Source organism: Vidua chalybeata, chromosome 22 (assembly GCF_026979565.1).
Source record: "Vidua chalybeata isolate OUT-0048 chromosome 22, bVidCha1 merged haplotype, whole genome shotgun sequence".
Lineage (NCBI taxonomy): Eukaryota > Metazoa > Chordata > Aves > Passeriformes > Viduidae > Vidua > Vidua chalybeata.
In genome coordinates this window covers 7046949-7069224 of record NC_071551.1, presented here as the reverse complement: position 1 = coordinate 7069224, position 22276 = coordinate 7046949, and the positions used below count along the sequence as shown (strand labels likewise).

The 22276-nt window shown below is 59.5% G+C and overlaps 1 protein-coding gene across 3 annotated transcripts; it reads left to right on the top strand.

Annotated features, from left to right (window-relative positions):
* Positions 1–1412: 1412 nt before the first annotated feature.
* On the top strand, positions 1413–20885 carry KLHL17 (kelch like family member 17). Of its 3 annotated transcripts, XM_053962813.1 has the most exons (12): positions 1413–1505; positions 9582–9835; positions 10552–10673; positions 11093–11314; positions 12248–12364; positions 12787–13000; positions 13891–14038; positions 14652–14819; positions 15100–15188; positions 16077–16150; positions 16886–17067; positions 17566–20885. In XM_053962813.1, exons 2-12 carry the CDS (start codon positions 9625–9627, stop codon positions 17792–17794), a joined length of 1776 nt encoding a protein of 591 aa, XP_053818788.1. In that variant the 5' UTR covers positions 1413–1505; positions 9582–9624; the 3' UTR covers positions 17795–20885. The 3 variants fall into 3 exon arrangements, with proteins under 3 accessions (XP_053818788.1, XP_053818789.1, XP_053818790.1); XM_053962814.1 differs by lacking the exon at positions 1413–1505 and having other exon boundaries at positions 8374–9835; positions 13894–14038; XM_053962815.1 differs by lacking the exon at positions 1413–1505 and having other exon boundaries at positions 9717–9789.
* Positions 20886–22276: the final 1391 nt, after the last annotated feature.

Sequence of the window (22276 nt, the reverse complement as noted above, 5' to 3'; positions counted from 1 at the left end):
GTGCCCCGAGTGCCCTGTCCGGTTCTGGGCCGCTCAGTTCGGGAAGGCCACTGGGGTGCTGCAGTGTGTCCCCTGGAAGGGCATTGAGGGGCTGCAGTGTGTCCGAGGAAGGGGAATGGAGCTGGGGAAGGCTCTGCACCACACCTCCTATGAGCAGCAGCTGAGCCTGAAGAAAAGGAGGCTCAGGGGGGACGCTCTCACCTTCCACACCAACCTGACAGGAGGCTGTAGCCAAGTAGTGGTCACTCTCCCTGTCCATGTAACACGATGGTGGTCACTCTCTCTTTCCATGTAGCATGATGGTGGCCACTCTCTCTGTCCATGCAATACAATGGTGGTCACTCTCTCTGTCCATGCAATACAATGGTGGTCACTCTCTCTGTCCATGCAATACAATGGTGGTCACTCTCTCTGTCCATGTAGCACGACGGTGGTCACTCTCTCTGTCCATGCAATACAATGGTGGTCACTCTCTCTGTCCATGTAGCACAATGGTGGTCACTCTCTCTGTCCATGCAATACAATGGTGGTCACTCTCTCTGTCCATGTAGCACAATGGTGGTCACTCTCTCTGTCCATGCAATACAATGGTGGTCACTCTCTCTGTCCATGTAGCACAATGGTGGTCACTCTCTCTGTCCATGCAATACAATGGTGGTCACTCTCTCTGTCCATGTAACACGACGGTGGTCACTCTCTCTGTCCATGCAATACAATGGTGGTCACTCTCTCTGTCCACGTAGCACGACGGTGGTCACTCTGTCCGTGTACCAAGTGACAGGACACGAGGACGGAGTTCTGAGGTGCACCAGGCATGGTTTGAGGATGGACATCGGGAGGAATTTCCCCGTGGAGAGGGTGACCAGGCCTTGGCAGGGGCTGCACAGCGCGGCGTTGGAGCGCCCACCCCTGGAGGTGCCCAAGGAGCTCCTGGAGGTGGCACTCAGTGCTCTGGGTGGTGACAAGGTGCGGACCGGCCCCACGCTGGCCCCCACGACCCCAAACCTCTCTCCCTGCCTAAATTATTTTGGGACACCCCCTTCAGGCCACACCCACCCGGCGCTGACCACGCCCCCTCATTAACCCCGCCCCTCTCGCCCTTTGTGCGGCGCGCGGCACCAGGGGGCGGAGCCTGTCCGCATCGCCCCGCCTCATTGTCCCGTTTAGCCCCGCCCCCGCGCGCTGGCCCCGCCCCCGGTGCCGGTGCCGGTGCCGGGCCCGCAGCGGGGCCGGTGCCGCTCGCTTCGCTGCGCCGGGCCCGCACACGGACACACGTGCGGGGCCGGGCCGCGCCTCCCGCGCCGCGCCTCGGGGTTATTCCGGGTGACGGAGGAAGCCGCAGCCGCGGGGCCGCCCCGGCTCCCGCAGGAGCCGCCGCCGCCACCGCCGCGCACCTGCCCGCCCCCGGCCCGCCCCGAATCCCCGGCGCGGGGCCGGCCGTAGCGGTGCGGGTGTAGCGGCGACCCGCAGCATCCCCCGGCTTGGGCCGTGGCCGCCCCGGAGCCGTGAGTACCGCCGGGGCACGGCCCTGCCGCCCGCACCTCCTCTTCTCTTCCTCTCCGTCTGCCTCTTCCTCTCCCTCTTCTTCCTCCTCTCTCTCTCCCGCTGTCCCTCTTCCCGGCAGGGCCGGGGCGCTCAGACCCGCGGGAGGAGGGGGAGCGGAGGGGTAACGGGATGGGGGCACAGCGGAGGGGGCACCGGGGATGATGGGGGGACCCCCGGAGGAGCTGCCGCTCCATCACTCCCGGCGCTGCCCCTGCGCATCCCTCCGCGGAGAGCAAGTTTGCTTTCGGGGTACCACGCCGCACGTCCGGGGGTGCCACCGGCGCCGCTCCCGAAGGTTTTGGCACAACTGGTGTCGTTTCCAAATATTTGCGGAGGTTTGGAACAGCCCTTCCCAGCCTCTGTGGCCGCTCTCTCTGCACCGCGGCATCACCCCCGGGGCCGGCAGCATCCCTGTGCCCTCCTTCCCCGTCCTCTGCCAAGTCCTGGCTGGATCCCGTTGGAAAAGGGGAGAGCCGCAGCTCCGGGGCGCCGGGAGCCGCCGCAGAGCGGGGCTGGCCCGGCCGTGTCCCCTGCCCTCGGTGCCGCGCTCGGGGGCTCGGTGCTGGCGGCGGCTGAAGGGCACGGGGGAGAAGCGTTTTCCCGGAAACTTGTGGGGACCGTGGGACGCAGCTCTTCTGTGGCCTCTGCAGTGGCTGTCAGGGCAGAGGGCTCTCCTTGAGCCACAGCATCGCTGCTGCTGCTGGAGCTGGAGCTGGAGCTGGTCCCGGCAGCTCAGGCCAGGCTGGCAGCTGGGCTGGTTCTGCTGGCTGAGCAAACGCCTCCCTCTCCGGGGAACAGAGCCCTGCACCTCGGCAAGGAAGGAGAAGGTGGCTGTCCCCGCGCTGTCCCTTCTGTGCCAGCCCGCAGGAGCACTGGCCTTGCTCTGGTGGCTCTCTGTGACTTCCTGCTGTCCCACAGCGTTATTCCGGGGGGGGCTCTGCATTGCTGGAGGTGATTCTGGAGTGATTCAGCAACACGTGGATGTTTCTGGGTGCCTCTAGCACCAAGAGGTGCTGGTTTGTTACAGGCCCGGTGTTTTGGGGCTCACTGACCCTTCAGTGTCCAGTGGCCTTTTGGTTTTCATCCCTGCAGCCAAAGCAAACCCCACTCTGCAATCCCTTCCCTCTGCACCCCGAGTTTCTCTCCTGACCCGTGAACATCTGCTGGAAATCCTTTACTCAGCACAGCAGTGAGTAAGACTCGGGGAGATGTTGGGTGTAGAGATCTGAGTTTCCTTCCTGAGCGCTGAGTGATTAATGAATCACAGCAAAGAGCGGCTGATTCCGAGCGCACCAGGAGCTGGCAGGCGGAACAGGCACCTGCTCCCTTGGCTTGGGAGCCCAGCATCCAAACGGAGCTGCTCCCGAGCATCTCGGGGAGCTGGGATGGTCCCTGTGCCTCCTGCCAGCCGAGGGCAGCTCGGTGGGGGTGGCACTGGCACGGCTTTGTTCTGCCAGCACAGACAGCAGCCATCTGCCCCCGCTCCCTCGCGCCAGCCCGGCTCTCTGGGGACGGAGTGCAAATCAAAGCAGGCGTCCTCTGAAGGCTGGAGATCTGCTGGGGAGCCTGCTCTGGGTCCTTGCTTTGCTGCGTTTCAGGCTCAGCAGCTCCAGAACTCGAGCAGCCCCGCTCGAGTCCCAGTGGTGCCTCCTGGAGCTCCTCAGGAGCTGGAGCCCTGCAGGCTGGGCTTGGGAGGCCTGAGAGGCTCCATCTGCTCTGCCTGGCCTGCTGCAAACCATCCCTAAAGGATGTGGCTCCTCGGGGACCGGAATTCGAGCTCCTCCAGCTGCAATTCCCAGCGTCTGGGACCTGCTGGCCTTGGCAGGCCCCCGTTGTGCCAGTGAGCTCAAGGCCAGGGTGTCACATGCTCCTCATAGCTCAGTGTTTGGGGCTGTGGCCTGTGCTGCTGCTTGCCAGAAGATGTGAGGGAATCCTTCTGTTTCCTGGCTTGGAAAGACTTTCCCACTGCTCCACAGAGCTTGTTGAGAGCAGGAGGTGCAGAGCTGGGCTGGTCTGTGTTGGCAGAGAGGGGCTGGAGGAGGCTTTGGGAACCATCCCTGAACGTGGTGTGAGAGGGCTGAGCCAGGCAATGCCCACTGGTGACCTCCTGCTTTGGAGAGGCAGCAGAATTATTTTGTGTCCTGTCCATCTATAAGAGATCTCCCTGGCTGGTTGCAGCCAGCAGATCCGAGTGCTTTTTCCTGCTTTCCCTGCTGCTGCTGCCCCATGTCATGGAGTTATCCTTCCCTTTAGAAGCCAAGTGGTGTCTCCTGCAGAGTCTCCCCAAATTCATCAGTGTCCTGTGACACCAGGGCACTGCTGGGCAGTGGTGACCCGCTCTGAGCTGGCCCACTGTCCCCTGGAGCCACGAGCAGCTGGCACAGCAGAGAGCTGAAGGACACAGTCCCTCCTGGGACCAAGGATGCTGCAGAGAGGGAGCAGGAGGGTGGATGTGCCCAGCTCAGGCTGCCTGAGCACTCTCCCCTTGTGTTTACCTGTCTGAAAAACGAGCTGGGGACAGAGATTGTGCCAGAGGATGGGCAGTGCACCCGAGCTGGGCCTGGCACTGCTGCCTGGGCAGGGCTCTTGCTGTGTGTGCCGGGGTTGGCACTGCCCATGCCATAAAGCAGCACGGGATGCGACAGAGGCTCCTCTGCCGTGGCTGCTGGGGACACTGGGAAGGGGAATCAGGACATGACCCACATTTCCAGCTCCTCTCAGAGCCACAGGGCTCCTTCTGCTCAGCTTTTGGTGTGCTTTGTGCTGGACTGCGGGAGCTGCAGTCTAACCCCAGTGCAGCTGGGGACCAGCACATTTTGCTGAATGCAAAGGCAAGAATCCATTTCCATTCCTTGTTCCTCCCTAACCCGGGAGTTCAGCAGTCCCAAACCTCCTCCAGTCCTGACCCTCACGACCAATTACTTGAAAATGACCCAAATATTGGCGCAGATGCCTCGGAATCCCTCAAGCATGGAGTTTTGCTTGGAGCAGCAAAACACGGGAGACAAAAGCTGAGTTTGGAGGTGTCTGAAGGAAGAGCTGCTGCCTGTGGGAGGTGAGGACGAGGTTCTGGGCACGGAGATGAGGATGATGAGGATGCCCTTCATCCCTCTGTGATACGAGAATGCCCCAGGGCATTGAGCCTGTGCCTCGTGCTCCCTCCTCTCACTTTCTGGGGTGACTGAGAGCAGCTTGGAGCTTCCAAACAGAACTCCCCAGGGAATAACGAGGAGCTCGGCTTTAATTAGGAGGGACTGGTGTGTGCACCAGGGCTCACTGATGACAGCCCAGGGAGGGGCTGAGAGGCTCTGCCGAGGTCAGTGTGCTGGGTGCCCTTCTTGCCTGGAGCCAGCACTGTCTCTGTGCCTGGAGCTGGCAACCGAGCGCAGCTTTTCCCTGTCCTCCCCACCCCCTTGCCGAGGCTCCACATCCTCCCTGGCAGCTTGTCACTTCTCTGCAGATGTCTAGACAGGAGGATTCAGTGCGTGTCAGTTATGCCTAATTCATTAAAAAAAAAAAAAAATAAATAAAGAACAGCCCCAGCCCTCCTGGGAGCTGGGGATTCTCAGTCCTGCAGACTCAGCGCTGCCTGCGCTGCCCTGCCCTGCCTTGAGGCTCCCTCGCAGCAGATCCATTCCAGCGAGCTGCAGGAGCAGCAGGGGCAGAGGGAATGGAGGAGAGGAGGTTTGGAGGGGTTTTTAGGGCCGGGCTGTGCTCCTGGTCCCTGCTGCTCACGCCATTTGTGTGTTCTCCCGTCCCCACCGAGGGGTTCCAGCTTCCCTGGCACTGCCAGCTCCCCAGTTCCTGCTCCCCCCGGAAGGCAGGGCTGGTTCCAGGAGGGACAGCTCCCTTGCTGCCACATTCCATCCAAAATCTCAGCCCTGACCTCTGCACAGGTGCAAGACTCCGCCGTGGGGAGCGCTGAGGATCTGCAGCTCAGAGCATCCCCCTGCTGCCGGAGCAGCTCCCTCCCTCTGCTCCTTGCCAGCGCTGGCTCTCCCAGGCCGAGCTCTCCCAGGCCGAGCTCTCCCAGGCTGAGCTCTCCCAGGCCGAGCTCACAATGAAGCTGGCGTGAGCTGGAGCTGCTGCCCACTGTCAGTGCCCGTGGGAGCTCCCTGGGTGCAGGCTGAGAAAGGACTGAACCCCAGGGCGTTTCATTTTCTGTGTCAGTGGCACTGCTGTGACACATCCTGGTGGGGACAGCTGCCTGGATTTAGTGCCTGCTTTGCATCTGGCTCCTGGACAGGCACAGCTGAACGGTTCCCATCCTCTCTGCTCGTGTTTATTGTGGGGAAGGGAGCAGGAAAGGTGGGAATGCAATTTATTTTGTAATCGGCCCTCTGGAAGTAGGAATAATTTGGGATATCTGAGTTTGAGGGGTAAGGGCAGTGCAGATCTGCTGTAGCTGTGAAAACAGCCCTGGCATTTGATTATTGACGAAAAAATGCTGCTCCACTGTGATCCTCTCCCTCCCCAGGGATCCAAGAGTTTGGCTGTGCCATTTTGGAGGGCACTGCCCTGGCCCCAGCCCTGGAAGGGGACCTGGCCCCACGGTGCCACCTTGCAGACCTGGTTTGTGCTGCTGTGACACCCTGGGCTCGAGCTGAGTGCCAGCGAGGGCTTTGTGCCTTCTCCAGAGGCAGCACTCGTGTGGGAGCCGCAGAGCTGTGCACAAACAGCCGATTTTCCAGCAGAGAGGCACGCAGGGATGTGGCACAAAGGGATGGGGACGCATGGAGGGGAAGGATTGAAGCCTGACTGCGTGTCAGGCCTGCGGGCATGGGGGCTGTCCCCTGATCCCCTGTCCCCACCGTCTGAGCAGCTGCACAGGATGTGGCCCTGCTGCCTCCCAGCCCTCCTGCCAGACACAAAATCCCCATCCAGGCTGTCAACAAAAAGCTATTCTCCAGGGCCTTCCTGGGGAAAGGGCAGGCTCGGAACTTCTCCCTGGAGGATCCTCTGTTCCCTGTTTATTGCTCAGCACACTTCTTTTCACTCCCAGCAAAATATGGTTTTTTTGTGCGGAGAGAACAGGCCTCCCTTTGGGCAGGGATCATTTGCATTAATTAACAGAGCTGTTATGCATGGCCACGCTCTGGCGCAGAGAAGCCAAACAAACGCCTCCTTTTTTTGTTTTGTTTTTTTTTTTTTTTTTTTGTGCCACAACCTCCGAGTTATTCCAAGGGAGGCAGCACATCCGTCCCAGCCCGTGGGGACACGTGCACTGCTGCTGCTGCCCACAAACGTGGGCTTGTGCTTCCTTCCCCCTCTGCAGCTCTGGACACTGCTGCACTGTCTCCCGTGGTGCAGGCAGTGTTCCCCATTAATTACATCCCACAGACCCTCATTTCCTGGGAATGAAGTTTTACCAAGGAAATGAGGAATATTTAGTGCTGCCAGCGAGGTGGGGAGCTCGGCACGGGGAGCAGCACTGGGCTGTTCCACCCCTTCTCCCACACTGGTTTTGTTCTGACCCGTTAACGCAGAGGAGCTCCGATGGGAACAAGTTCTTGTGGGGTGGAGGGGACAGTGGGACTGAGGAGGGGACAGTGGGGACTGTGCCCACTGCAGGGCTCCAAGCAGCCCCATGCCAGGAGGGTGACACTGTGCCATGGGGCTGGTGGGAGGCTGAGCAGCTCCTCAGGGAGCCTGGAGCCAAAAACTCCCCAAGCGCAGCTGGCTCAGGCTGCCAGGACTGTGCCCTGCTCTGGGGACACCCATGGAGCCCGGTGGCAGTGCAGTGGCTCGGGTGGCACCTCCCTCTTGTCCTGCTGGGGCGTGTCGCAGGCTGGGTGACACCGTGGCGGTGGCACAGCTCAGGGTGGGTGGCACAGCCCTGTGCCAGCCCTGGGGACTGCAGGGAGAGCTCTGCCTCCTGTGCCCACAGGCCAGTGTCACCCTTGTCACTCGCCCAGGGCCACACAGGACTCGTGGCAGGGCTGGAAGTGAGCCCAGCGCTCCCAACTCTTTGGAAGTTCCCTCCCCCCAAAGCCTCCAGCAGCACCCCCAGCCTGCTGAGCCCTCTGGGTGCTGCCCCAGGGTGCCAAACCCTTGCTCACAAATCTCCAGGAGCAGCAATGCCACCTTCTCCCAGCTGGGTCCTGCCTGTCCCCTCTGAGCCCTGCCACTGCTGCACATCCAGGAGCTCCGTCCCCCATCCCAGCCCCTGGAGGGACGAGGAGCAGGGACATGACTGAAATACTGATGGGGACAACTGTGCTCGGCAGGGGTGACACAGAGAAAGCAGCCCAGGCAGAGCAGGAAAACCCTCGGGCTTGCAGCTGGGGATGGGGTAGAGGTGGGGAGGCTCTGTCTGCTCCCTGCCCTAAAGCAGCTCTGGGAAAGGAGCTCTGGAGCTCAACCCTGCCCCTCTGGAGCCCAGGTAGGGATGTTCATAACAAAAAACCTCCTTTCTGTGGGCATCTCGGCCAGCAGATGGGAATTAGGAGATGGGGTGTCCCGGGGATGCTGCAGCTTCCCAAATGGGATGTGGGAGGACAAGACCACACTCCCGGGCACTTCCCTGCTGCCGAGGGCACGGTGACATCCTGCTGTCCCTGCTGGAAGGCACCAGCAGGCCCTGCCTCTGCCAGGGAGAGCAGGGATCTCGTAGCACCCCGGGTGATGCCAATAGAAAAGGGCATTGCAGGCTTCTCCCCGCTCAGGAAATGTGTTTATTCATCTTTTTGTCCTCCCCCAGACTCTCGTACGTGCTACAACTGCTCTTTAAAAAGGCAAGAGCAGGCTGCATCCGTGGCTGAGCAGGCACAGGATGCTGGGTTGCTATTTTTAGGCTCAGCAGGGCTGATGTGGAGGTGTGTGAGCAGCGGAGGCTGAGGGGATTCTCTCGCCGCAGGGATGCGGGGGCAGCTCGCAGGCTCGCCTTTGGTTCAAGCTGGTTTTTCCCTGCTGCTGCCTCCCCCTCCTCCCTCCTGCTGCTCACTCATCCCCTCCTCAGCCCCCCCAGCTCTGGCACAGAGGCAGCCAAAGGCCTTTCGGAGCAGCCTGGATGCAAACAGCACTGGGGGAGGAAAGCTCTGCATGAATAAATGTTCCTTGATCAAAGGTTTTGTTTTCCTAGAAGCACAGAATGGTTTGGGTTGGAAGGGACTGTAAAAATCATCTGGTTCTGTGGGCACCTTTCACTATCCCAGGGTGCTCTGAGTTCCATCCAGCCTAGCCTGGGATCCAGGAGCAGCCACAGCTTCTCTGGGAAATCCATTCCAGGGCCTCCCCACCCTCACAGGGAAGAATTCCTTCCCCATATTGAACCTGAATTTCCCCTCTTTGTTTGAACCAAATGACATTTCCCCGGCAGGGCCCAGTCAGAGCTGTCAGGGTCGCTGTCAGCACAGGGTGTTTGAGCTGTGGTGGCTCCCACAGGGATCACCCAGGGCTGAAGCCTGGATTGATGCCTTAAGTTTTAGCTTTCAGATTTTCCACATTCTGTACTGCATTGGTATTTAACCCTGAACTCCATATAAAGTGTCAGCCAGTTCTCCTCACAGCTCAGTCCCACACAACAATCCTTTTCCAGCCCCAGAACCAAGGACACCGCTGCAGCTTCAGTCCCAAAAAGTGCAAACAACAGGAGAATGAAGTGGGAGGATGGGACTGCACAACCTGGAGCTGGAATTGGACAGTGAACCCCAATGTGGAAATGGACCAAAACTTATAAAAGTCTGAAAACTCATGACCTACTGTCCATTTGGATCTGTCTTGGGTCCATCTTGGATCTATCTTGGATCCATCTTGGGTCCATCTTGGATCTATCTTGGATCCATCTTGGGTCCATCTTGGATCTATCTTGGATCTATCTTGGATCCATCTTGGGTCCATCTTGGGTCCATCTTGGATCTGTCTTGGGTCCATCTTGGCTCCACCTTGGGTGCAGCCTCAGCCAGGCTCTTGCACTGCCCAAGGTGACTCCTTTGAAGGCCTTTCAGTAAATCCCCACGTTACTCCTGTAACCCTGCCCAGCCGTGTTCCAGGTCACCTCTTGAGGCACCAGGTTAACCCTTTGTTTCCCCCGGCAGAGGCGGTGGGAGGGGACTCCCCCCTGCCCTGCCCGCCGCAGCCATGGAGGGGGGAGTGCAGCTCCTGAACCGCGACGGGCACAGCATCTCGCACAACTCCAAGCGCCACTACCACGACGCCTTCGTGTGCATGAACCGCATGCGGCAGCGGGGGCTGCTCTGCGACATCGTCCTGCACGTGGCCACCAAGGAGATCAAGGCCCACAAGGTGGTGCTGGCGTCCTGCAGCCCCTACTTCCACGCCATGTTCACAAGCAAGTAGAGTCCTCTGTTCCCCAGGGACAGGCTGGCAGCTCTCCCCTCTCCAAATCCCTTCCCCTCTCTGTCCCCCTCCCTGTTCTCGCTGCCCTGCCCTTTCAGGTGTTGTTTCTGTGAGCAAGAGCAGGAATATTCCTCATTTCACTGCCTTCCCTGAGTCCCTTTGCCCCTGTGCAGGATCCCCCTCCTGCACAGGATCCTGTCCCCCATCCTGCAGACCTGGCCCCCAGTCCCTAGAGCTGGGCAGGAAACCTTCCAAAAACAAACCCCTTGTTCCATGCGTGGTTAGATCCTCCATTTCCCTCCCTTCCCTGATTCCCTTGCCCACAGCTCCCTGCACAGGATCCTGGTGCCCTTTCTCCTCTCCTGACCCCAATTCCTACAGCTCCTCCTTGCTAAGAGCTGGGCAGAAAACCTCCCTGGGCTGTGGTGTGGAGGTGGATGCAGCCCGTCCCATGGATGGTCAAATGCTTCATTTCACTCTCTTCTGTGACTCCCTTTGCCCTCAGCCCCCTGCACAGGATCCTGGGGTCCCTCCCTGCACAGGATCCTGGGGTCCCTCCTCCAGTCCTGGTCCCTGTTCCCCAGAGCTGGACAGAAAACCTCCCTGGGCTGGGATGCAGAGGTGGATGCAGCTCGTTCCACGCATCCTCCTGTGGGGAAACAGCCCTGCTGGGGGGGTTTTGTTCATTTTTGGTGTCCTTTGCCCCAGATGAGATGAGTGAGAGCCGCCAGACCCACGTGACACTGCATGACATCGACCCCCAGGCGCTGGAGCAGCTGGTGCAGTACGCCTACACGGCTGAGATCGTGGTGGGAGAGGGGAATGTGCAGGTAGGAGCTGTTCCCCAAATCCCCCTTCTCCACAAAGCTGTTCTGTGCCACATTTGCCTCCCGGGGACTCCTCTCTCCTCCTGCTCAGCACTGCCAGCTGTTCCTGTGGTGGCAGCTGGCTTTGGCAGTGGTCAGGAATTTAGCTGCTTCCCTCCCCAGAGGTGGCTCCTCAAAGCTCTGTGCAGTTCCCAGCTCTGTTCCTGAGCACCTGCCGTTCTCCTGGCCCTGGGGGGTGTTACAGGTGTCCTTCCCAGCTGTTCTTCACCTCAGAAACCAGGAGTGCTCTGACCTTTCTGTGCTTCTGTGCCTGGAGGTGCTCACTAAACCTGCTCTGCTCGTGCCTCGCAGTGGGACGAGGGTGAAAACCGTTTCCTTGCCCTGGAATCTCCCTTTTCCCCCATTCTTTTCCACTGTGCCAGACCCTTCTTCCTGCTGCCAGCCTGCTTCAGCTCAATGGTGTGCGGGACGCTTGCTGCAAGTTCCTGCTCAGCCAGCTCGACCCCTCCAACTGCCTGGGCATCCGGGGCTTTGCTGACACCCACTCCTGCAGCGACCTCCTCAAGTCTGCCCACAAGTACGTCCTCCAGCACTTCGTGGAGGTGTCCAAGACAGAGGAGTTCATGTTGCTGCCCCTTAAACAGGTGAGGCCCCGCTGGCAGTGTGCAGGTCTGGGTGCAGCAAAGCTTGTCCTGCTCTGTCCGTGAGGGAAAAGCCCGAGGGATGTGCACTGGGGGCATGGGGTTGGGCAGGGGGGTGTAGCCAGGTTCTGGGCTTTGGCCCCACTCTGTTCAGGCTGTGGGAAGAGCTCTGTCAGCAGGCTGAATCCCACGGGAAATAAGGATAGGAGGGTAGGACAGGGGCTCATTTTGGTCACTGGTTCTTGCCACGTGAGCTCTGAGCACACTGCCCTGCCTCTGGGAGCACAGCCCCGGGAATGGGTTCTGCCTGCCCTGGGCACGTGGCTGGGATGTTTAAACCAGCTCAGCTAATGTTTCTTGCCGGTCATCACGTGGTGCCAGTGTGGCCCTGGCTCATCTCCCTGGGCAGGAGCAATTCCCAGTCCTTGCTCTGCATCACCAACCTGCGTAGTCCCTCAGCAGGATCAGACACCTCCCCTCACCCATTCCCGGGGCAGTGGGAGGGTGACAGTGAGGGGAGGATCCACATCTCCCCCTGCTGCAGCTCTGCAGGGGTCCCTTGGCAGGTGAAGGGGCAGTTCTGGGAGCAGCCAGGCCTGCTGGGTCTGTCCCAGGAAATATGGAAGGGACAAATGCCAGCGGAGTCATCTCCCTGATGCCACTGACAGTGACACTGGGGAGGATTGTCAGGCATTGCAGCAGCCTCGTCCACAGCGGGGGGGAAGAGCCAGGGAGGGTGGTCAGAGATGTCCCCACAAAGCTGCACCTGCTGCTTTTGGGGCACCCGGCTGCTGCTTGGAACCCCCAGCATGTCCAGGAGGCAGAGCTCTGCCTCTGGCACTGCTGTTCCACTGGGCCACGTGCTGGGAGCTGGGAATGTCTCCTTCCCTCCCAGTCCACACCAAGCAGCACTGCCCTCCCCACCCCACCCTGCAGGTGCTGGACCTCATTTCCAGCGACAGCCTCAACGTGCCCTCGGAGGAGGAGGTGTACAGGGCTGTGCTCAGCTGGGTCAAACACGACGTGGACAGCAGGAGACAGCACGTGCCCAGGGTGAGCGTGCTGGGAAGGGGCTGAGAGCGTGCTGGGAAAGAGGTGGGAGTGCTGGGGAGGGGGCTGGTTCTGCCCACCATCTCCGAGTGCCTGGGCTGGGTGGGAACGTGGCTGGAGGAAGCTGCAGGACAGGGCAGGAGCAGCAGGTCCCTGTCCTACCACTTCCAGTCCGGGTTGGAAGGGACCTTAAGTCCCATCTCATTCCACCCCCTGCCATGGGCAGGGATACTTTCCACTAGCCCAGGCTGCTCCAACCTGGCCTTGAACACTTCCAGGGGTGCGGCAGCCCCAGGGCAACCTGCGCCACGCTCTGAGTAAAGAGTTTCTCCCTGATCTCAGCCTGTCCCCTTTCGGTTCCCCCTGTCCCCCTGCCCTGTCCCCTGCCCGTGTCCCAAGGCCTGCTCTGCCGTCCCCCCCCCCAGCTCATGAAGTGCGTGCGGCTGCCTCTGCTGAGCCGGGATTTCCTCATGAGCAACGTGGACACGGAGCTGCTGGTGCGGCACCACTCGGAGTGCAAGGACCTGCTCATCGAGGCCCTCAAGTACCACCTGATGCCCGAGCAGAGAGGGGTGCTGGGCAACAGCCGGACGCGGCCGCGGCGCTGCGAGGGGGCCAGCACCGTGCTCTTCGCTGTGGGTAAGGCCCTGCCGCCCCCAGCCCCGCATCCCCGCCCCGTCCCGGGGGGTTCTGGGCTCTGTGTGCTCCCCTTGGCGGCCTTCAGGAGCACACAGAATCACGGGATATGATTCTGTGCAGGTGCTTTTACTGAAGAGCTCTGGGAATCAGGGGTACAGACCCAAATCTGACTCCCACATGGCTGATTTTATGTCCTATCATTATAGCACTTACACAATAATTATTAAACTTATACTGTTCTGTTGTATACATTGATCCTATTCAAGCATGAATTTCTTGTGATCTTTCTCAAGCCCCCTGACCACAGTTTCTCATGATTATTCTTACAATTAAACAGTAATTATATTTAATTACTAAACAATCATCGCATCTAACAATTATATAATTTATCATATACTGGTTACGCAGGTGCAGTTCTGTTGCTTTGATTTTTTAAGATTTTCTAAAGTTTTCCGAGTTTACATTTTTGTAACAAACTTTCTTACACACTTTTTGTAAATAACTTACTGTTTTGCATTCCTTTATAGAGGTGGAGAAATTTGATGGACTGGTAGTTCGTTTAGTGCCGTCGGAGAGGTGGCACTCTCACCCTCCAATCTACTGTTACTTTTAGAAAACCATAAATGCTAGAGTCAGAAAAATAAACTTGCCTTTATCTACTGTTACTCTTAAAAAACCATAAATGCTAGAGTCAGAAAAATAAACTTGCCTTTTTCACCTTTACAACAGTCGTGCTTTCTCGTGTCCTCTAGTAACACAGCTCTAGCGAGCACAGAGCCTGGACTTTCCCAGGGTATTTTCCCAGGGCATACCAAACGTGATTTTCCTTCTAACTCCCCAGATCCCCGTGATTTTAAAACCCTTTCACTATCGCCCTCGCCCTCCCCGAGCAGGTGGAGGGAGCCTGTTTGCCATCCACGGCGACTGCGAGGCCTACGACACGCGCACGGACCGCTGGCACATGGTGGCCTCCATGTCCACGCGCCGGGCCCGCGTGGGCGTCGCGGCCATCGGGAACAAGCTCTACGCCGTGGGCGGGTAAGGGGGCACGGGCAGGGTGGCACGGGGCTGCTCTGGGAGCACGGATGGGCAGCGGGGTCCGGGAGCTCTGGGGAAAAGCCCCTTCCCTGCGCACGGGGATCTCTGTGCCCCTGGGGTGGCTCCTGCCAGCTGCTGCTGCTGAGCCAGGCAGTGGAGATTCCTCCTGGCAGCTGTGGGAGAGCAGGGAGGAAAGGAATGAGGTCCCCCCAAAAGGGTTTTCATGCCAGGCGGCCAGAGCAGGACTCTCTGGGAATGGCCTGGCCTGTTTACTGTTCCCCTCTCTGCAAAGCAGATTCTGGGTTTGTGGAAAGGAATCAGTTCTTGGAAAAAGAACAGACCCCACAGAACTGACCTGGCAGGGATGTGTAGGAAATGCCCCATGGGCATTCCCCATGGGCAATGCCCCCTCCTGAACTGGGGCATTGTGCTCCCGTTTCCCTTAGAATGCCAGACTGGTTAGGGTTGGAGCCTTAAAGCTCATCTCATCCCACCCATCACACCTTCCACCATCCCAGTTTGCTCCAAACCCCGCCCAGCTTGGACACTTCCAGGGATCCAGGGGCATCCACAGCTTCTCTGAGCAGCCTCTTCTCCCCTTCTGTCCCTGCAGCTACGATGGCACCTCTGACCTGGCCACAGTGGAGTCCTACGACCCTGTCACCAATTCCTGGCAGCCCGAGGTGTCCATGGGCACCAGGAGGAGCTGCCTGGGTGTGGCAGCCCTCCATGGGCTCCTCTACGCTGCCGGGGGGTACGATGGGGCCTCGTGCCTCAACAGGTAGGGATTACCTTGCTCCAGCCCTCCCTGCTCCTGCATGCACTGTCCTTGGAGCTGGGAGCCCTGCTCCTGACCCTTGAGTAGATGTTTTGCAACTCAGCTCCTCCTTCCAGTGGAAAAAAAACCCCACTTTGTAGCCCTCTGCCCCAACAGAACCCAGCCTGTGTCAGTTCCTTCATTTCCCCTGTCTATCCCCAACTCCCTTGGGAGCCGCCCCATGTCCAAGAGCTTTGACCTGGGCTTTTCCAGTGTCCCACCTTTTGTCCCTGTGTCCCTGCAGTGCGGAAAGGTATGACCCCCTGACGGGCACCTGGACCTCCATCGCTGCCATGAGCACCCGGAGACGCTATGTCCGCGTGGCCACGCTAGGTGGGTGCTGCCACGGGGGCTGGGGGGTCCTGGGCAGGCTCTCCTGCACTGCTGAGGGTTCCTTTTGCTGCTCTGCTCCAGTTCCTGCCCCCTCTGCCACGTCCTGGTGTGCTCCCTGCCTCTGCCCTTCTCAGCCTCCCTAGCTGGGGAGTCATCACACTCTGGAGGCAGCTCCTGAGGGGATCCACAAATTGTTCCCTTCTGGTTTGGAGCAAGGGGCTGCCTGTGGATGATCCCCTGTCCTTGGAGAGGAAGGGACAGCCTGATTAGTCCTTCACTGTGGAAGCAGGACAATCCTTTTGGTGATGATCCCAGCCCCACTCCCACCCCAGCAGGGGCTGGATCTCCCTGGGGATGCTTCCCACCTGGCCCAGTGTCCCCGTGCCTGTCCCCTGCCCTGCTCTCTGCTTTCAGCTCTCGCTGCTGACTCAGAGCTCCCCTCCCCTCCATCCCCAGCTCCTTCAGAGCCTGCCACAGCCGATCCTGGCATTCCCCTGCTCCGGCCTCCTCTGCTGAAAATACCCCGGGGCTCCGGCGGGGAGCACTGTAACGAGGAGGTCAAGGAGCAGCAGCAGCAGGAGCCCTCTGGGAGGCTTTGCAGAGGAGCTGCCTGATGAATATTTCACACAACTCCTGCTGGAAAGGGAGGGAGGCGGGCTGGGAGGAGCTGCCCGGGGCAGGGGAGGCTCAGCCTGCACCTGTGTGGGCACCTCGAGGGTGGCACCTGTGGTGAGGCTCAGCCTGGACCTGTGTGGGCACCTCGAGGGTGGCACCTGTGGTGAGGCTCAGCCTGGACCTGTGTGGGCACCTCGAGGGTGGGCACCTGTGGCGGGTTGTGCTGGGACAGGGACGTGTCTTTAGCTCATGCCTGTGCCTCTGTCTTTGCAGAAGGCAACCTCTATGCAGTCGGGGGCTACGACAGCTCATCGCACTTAGCCACGGTGGAGAAGTACGAGCCCCAGGTAAATGTGGGAGATTTGGGTGACTCTTCTGCTTCTCCCCTCTTCAGGAAGGCCTTAACCCACCGTGCATGGCTGTGAGACGGAGGGCTATCAGCAGGGACAGGGCATCCAGGGTGCAGTCCTGGGCAGAGTGATCCAAAGCTGCTCTGTGAGAGCTCTCTTTGAGGTTTTGGCCACCAGAACACGCCCTGGCCCCACTGCCCCTGGTTCTGTGGGAAGCAGGGATCCTGTCCGTGCCCTGAGCTGTCCCCAGCTCCCAGCTGAGCTCCCGCTGGCTGCACACCCAGCGTGGTGAGCGGGGAGTGTGGCAGGCTGGGGACACGTGTTGTGCCCAGGGACACAGCTCTGCTCCAGCAGGGTCGGTCACTGCAGAAAGATCAAAGAGAAGGTCCTGGAGGCTTTTCATGAGCTGCAAAGCCCCAACTGCACTCACAGAGATTGGAAATAGATACAGCTCAATCCCCGAGGCTGGGCTGGCATTCAGCTGGGGCACAACTGGTGGCCTGGCACGGGGATCTCTGTGCCCCTGGGATGGCTCCTGCCAGCTGCTGCTGTGCTCTCTGAGCCAGGCAGCAGAGAACTGCGGGACAGTGGGGAGGAAAGAAGTGAGGTGCCCCAAAAGGGTTTTCATGCCAGGAGCTATGTGGCCAGAGCAGGAGTGACCCCACAGAACTGACCTGGCAGGGATGTGTGGGAAATGCTCCGTGGGGTGGCTGATGGGTTCCCTGTCCCCAGATCAACACCTGGACCCCCATTGCCAACATGCTGAGCCGCAGGAGCAGCGCGGGCGTGGCCGTGCTCGAGGGCATGCTCTACGTGGCTGGTGGCAATGATGGCACCAGTTGCCTTAACTCCGTGGAGCGCTACAACCCCAAATCCAACACCTGGGAGAGCGTGGCCCCCATGAACATCCGCAGGTAAGGGGCTGTGCCCCTCTGGAGCCTCAGCTGCTGCAGCAGGAGCGGAGATCTCACCTTGCTGTGCCTTGCAAACCATAAAACACAGGCACATCACGGGCTTTTGGGGTTTGTGGCTGGCTCACCACGCTCTTGCTGTGCTCAGAGGGATTGAGGGTGTGCCAGGAGGGCACAGCAGGGATGTTCTGCGGAGGGGCTTATCCTCAGCAGTTTGTGTGGCCATAAAGAACCAGGGGTTGAGCTGGCTGAGCCCACGGAGATGCTGCTGGGCTGTGGGAGGAATTAAGGCTTGCAAGTCCGAGGATTTTGGGCTCAGAGGGTTTGGTATTTGATGAGGTTTGGATGAGAGTGTCAGAGTGAAGGGGGAGATCTGTGGCTCTGTGCTGCTCCCTGCCCGTTTGTGCCCCAACAGTTCATTTCCACGGGGTGTTTGTGGGGTGCCGGAGCTCTGGGCAGGTCCCCCCCACACCTCCCAGCCTCACTACTCGGTCCTTCCAGGAGCACCCACGACCTGGTGGCCATGGACGGGTGGCTTTACGCCGTGGGGGGCAACGACGGCAGCTCCAGCCTGAACTCCATCGAGAAGTACAACCCCCGCACCAACAAGTGGGTGGCCGCCTCCTGCATGTTCACCCGCCGCAGCAGCGTGGGGGTGGCCGTGCTGGAGCTCCTCAACTTCCCCCCGCCCTCCTCGCCCACCCTCTCGGTGTCCTCCACGAGCCTTTGACACCGAGCCCGGCCGTGCCCTGGCCCCGGGGGACAGCGGTGCCACCCGCTCGCTCTGAGCAGGGAGCACAAATGCCAGCCCAGCCCTCCTGGGGGGCTCTCCCCGCTCTGGGGACACCCGCGGGGTCACCAGGGCTACCAAATGTACTTCCAGGGCCGGCCCCTCCCTGGAGGGCGAGCAGAGGGGGCTCTCCCTCCGGCCAGACTCATCCAGCGCCCCCCAAAAGCTCCTTTGGGCAAGGGGGAACCCGAACCATTGCTGCTTCTGGGATTGCCGTGCTCCAGCCGTGCCACCGGGCACTGCCAGCCCTGCGGTGGCCCCGGGGGACACGGCCCATGTGCAACCCCCCTCTCCTCTGAATGTCACTGTAGCCAAACTCAGCCCAAGCCTGTGTGCACTGCTCCGGACTCTGGGGCCGCTGCCCCGCTCCGAGGGTGTCTCTTTGATGCCTTAACCACACCAAGAGAAGAAGCCCAGCCCGGGCACAGCCCTGCAGGATGGGGAGGGTCCTGACCCCTCCAGTGCTCCCCTGACCCACTGGGATCCCAGCTGAGCGTGGCTCTGGCCAGGCAGGTGGCCGCAGGGACCTTGGTGGCATCGCTGCCATCGCTGGCCCAGGCTCCAGGACTGGGACTCTCTGGGAATGGCCTGGCCTGTTTGCTGTTCCCCTCTCTGCAAAGCAGATTCTGGGTTTGTGGAAAGGAATCAGTTCTTGGAAAAAGAACAGTCCAGCCTTCTGAACGAGAAGGGTTGCCTGGCATTACTTTTCTGGGTATTAATTTTTTTATTTGCCTTTTTTTATTTGAACGCTAATATGATTTCATATCCGTTTTCTTTTTTACACTGCCCTGGTATTCCCCATCCCCTCTGCTCTCGAGGCAGCAGAAGGGATGCACTTCCTTTTCTCATTTGTTGAGGAGATGATTCCTGTGCCCTGGAAGTTCTCTCTGATGGGTGGGGTGTGTGAGATGCCAAAAGCAGCACGGGAGAGACCGTTTCCAATTAGCGACTCCCTGGCAATTAAGCAACCACTTTAATGAACTAAAGCTTGGATAAATTAGCACTGTAAGGCCTGTCCTAGAGCCAGGGCTCCCGTGGTGTGGTGTTTTCAGGGTGTGCTGTGTGTGTGAGCAGTGAGCTGAGGCACAGATCAGGTGCTCTCCACACCAGAGAAGAACAACTCTACCACTGGTACCTCAACCGTGATCAAATGTAGCATTGGAAATATGGTCCAGCTGTTTGGAACTCATTCCTTGCTCCTTTTTCCCCCCCTACTCCCCATTTCTCACTCACAGAGCTCAGATTTCACTCGTGTGGGACTTGTGGGCCTGAATTTTCAAGTAGCAAGAGATTTCTGCTTTATGGGGGGCAAAAGAAGAGTTTAAAATGAGACAGGGACTCCCCAGCTTCAGATCCTTTGCTGGCAGTCTGATTTCCCCTGGACATGTGCCTGCAGGATTTCCAAGCCCACTGGCATCCTCCACAAGCCCACTCTCACAGTGCCTCACGTTGTACATCTGGAATTGCCAGCAGCTTCTGGAAAGCAGGGCTGCTTCCCCCTCCAGCCTCTCCCCAAGGACAGTCTGAGCTTCTCAGGCCGAGGAGGCCTTTTTGGCTTTTGGAACAAGCTCTAAATCTTCTTTTTTGTCCCCTTGTCACTGCCCCAGCCTGTCACAGCTCAGCAGCTCCCCCGTCTCCCTGTCCTGCAGAGGCCCCTGCAAGTGTCCAGGCTCTGCAGTTGTCTCCTGGTCCATGTGGGCTGCCCCAGGAAGGTCAGAGCAATCTGCTTTGTTCAAAAACTGATGAAACCAGTGAAATCTGCTCTGTTTTGTGCATGTGCCTCCACCCAAGTGAGCTCTCAACCCTTTTCCATCCCATTCCTGTAACCAGCAAAGGAATTTCACTCTCCTGCTGGGCTCACATCAAGGTGTCCCTGGCTCCAGGGTCCCCTTTGGAGGAGGATTAGCCCAAAAGCCCCATGGAGGGGTGGAAGGGGCTGGTGCTGGGCTTGGCCCGAGGTGCTGAGGAGCTCAGGAGGAGTCAGGAACGAAGGGAGAGTGGAGCCCAGCCAGGAGCTGCAGTGCTGGAGCTGCTGAGGGGGAAACAGGGCTGGTTTCAAACAAGGAGTGAGATGTGGCAGTGGCTCGGCCTCTGCTCCAGCTGGGGCTGCTGCAGAGGGAAGAGGGAGCTGTGCCTTGGGAGCAAAACCTGAGGGAAGTGACAAATGCAGCAGCTGAGGGGAATTTTGGTGCCACGTGCCCTTGGCCTCCGTTGGAAACTTCAGCGGCCGCGCTGCAAATCCTGTGTGGTGCTGTCCTGCTTCCTGAGGAGCAGGGACAGGGGCAGAGTGACTCCTGTCCCCCCTGGCTGGGCCCTGAGCAATATCCCACTGAGCCTGATCCCTGGGAACCCGGCGAGGAGGGAGCCTCTTGTCTCTGCTGCCCAAACTATGCAGGTGCTCACTGCTCCCCTGTGCCGCAGGGAGGAGGGAGGAAAGGGCAAAACACTTCCCCAGCATCTTCTGGGGGTCCCGAGCCCCCCGACCCACACTGTGTGGACACGAGGTGTCAGCGCCTGCCCTGGGAGATGCCAGGGTGGGATTGCTCCTGGTGCTGCACGTCCCCTGCCGAGGAGGAGGAGGAGGAGGAGGAGGAGGAGGAGAGCTCGGAGGGGACGCGTGTCTGTGTCTGTCTGTCTGTAGCAACCCTGTCTGAGGGGAGGAGAACAACTCTGTGTGGCTTCCCTGCCAGTTTTAGTCCGTGGTGTCTCACCCAAGATGTTCCTTGTCTGAATTCCCAGCAGAGGAGCATCCCCAGCCGGGGGGCTCCGGGCTCTGGGGGTTTTTCCCAGCAGGGCCAGGCAGAAGCCCCTGCCCTGATTTGGGGGCAGAGGCTGCCTTGGCCTCCCTGCTGGGCACACCTGGTCCAGATCCATGTCCAAGCGTTGTCACTTTGATTTCTCTGTAACTTACCCGACTTTATTTATGTGGAACTCTGTTTCTCTGAATTTTTTGCACTACGTGGGACTGGGGAGGGGATACAAGCAATAGAAGCCAACGTGTACAATAAAGACATTTTCTTGGACAGCGGATCCTGCCTCGTGCATCCTTCACTCTCCCTTCCCTTCCCTGGCTGGCTCCTGGGGCTGCTCCCTGCTTGCCAGCGAGGGCAGGGATCCCCAGGCAGAGGGTGCACTGCTCTGCATCTGCCTGAGCAGCCAGGGGACGTTCAGGTTGTGTCAGGGGAGGGTTTGGGATGGAGATCAGGGAAAGGTCCTTCCCCAGAGGGTGTTGGGCACTGCCCAGGCTCCCCAGGGAAGGGGTCCCAGAGCTTCAGGAGAATTTGGACAGCTCTCAAGGACTGGGTGGGGTTGTTGGCGTGTCTGGGCAGGGCCAGGGGTTGGACTCTGATCTAGTGGATCCCTTGTGACTTGGGATGTGATTCCAGGAGATCTCATCTGCCTGGGTGCAGGCTTTGAGGCATTTGCTCAGAACTCCCATTTGGAGCCCAGTTGGGACTGGCCCTGCTGGTGGGGGTGTTGGTAGAGGAGGCCAGAGGGGCCCGAACCAGTTTGGAAGGCTCTGCTGTGGCACAGCTGAGCTAAAAGGAGCAGCTTTTTGCCCAATGCCAACCGCAGGCTCAGCTGAGGGTGTCGGGGGCCTGGGTGGATGTGTGGGATTTATATTCCCAGCGGGGATTTTGTGCCGAGAGTGTCCCCACTGTGTCACCCTTCCCCTTATCCCAGAGAGAAAGTGCTGGAAACCTCTGGGAAAAGCCGCAGGCCCAGAGGTTCTAGAGCTGATTTCCACCACCACAGCCCAGTTTGGCCTCCCCAGGAGTCCCTGCCAGCTCTCCCTGCAGCAGGAACGAGAACCAGGCCAGGAACCTGGGGCTGCCCCTCCAGCTGCCCCCTCAGCCCGGGCCTGTGGCTGGGGACACGCAGCTGGCCCCATCAGGCATCCCGGGCTGCTGGCCTGGGAACACTGAGGGCGTTTCACAGGAGGGGAACGCTGAGGGCATTTCACAGGAGGGGAACGCTGAGGGCATTTCAGAGGAGGGGAATGCTGAGGCCATTTCAGATGAGGGGAACGCTGAGGGCATTTCAGAGGAGGGGAATGCTGAGGCCATTTCAGATGAGGGGAACGCTGAGGCCATTTCATGGGGCAGGGCCTGCAGGAGCTGCCGGGCACCAGCCCTGAGGCCTGAGGGGGAGCCGGAATGCCTGGCCTGGCTGCAGCCCCTCGTGTCCCCTTTCCTGCTCCCCCTGCTCCTGCTTTGGCTCCTATAAATAACTGAAAGCTCTGAAAGCCTTCCTGGAGTCCAGGGGCTGCTTCCCAACAGTTCGGGCTCTCCTGGAAGCAGAACCGGGGGCTCTGGGACAGCTTTGTGCCCTCACGCTGGTGGCGGGCCTGTCCTCAGCCACTGGTGGAATGCCTTAAGTTTTAGCTTTCAGATTTTCCACGTTCTCTTCTGCATTGGTTTG

What these genes read in the sequence shown, in the direction of transcription:
- KLHL17 (XM_053962813.1), top strand. Translation starts at nt 9,625, where the DNA reads ATGGAGGGGGGAGTGCAGCTCCTGAACCGCGACGGGCACAGCATCTCG. An exon ending in CACCGTGCTCTTCGCTGTGG is followed by an intron (nt 13,001 to 13,890) that starts GTAAGGCCCTGC and finishes GCCCTCCCCGAG; the next exon opens with CAGGTGGAGGGAGCCTGTTT. An exon ending in TGTCCGCGTGGCCACGCTAG is followed by an intron (nt 15,189 to 16,076) that starts GTGGGTGCTGCC and finishes CTGTCTTTGCAG; the next exon opens with AAGGCAACCTCTATGCAGTC.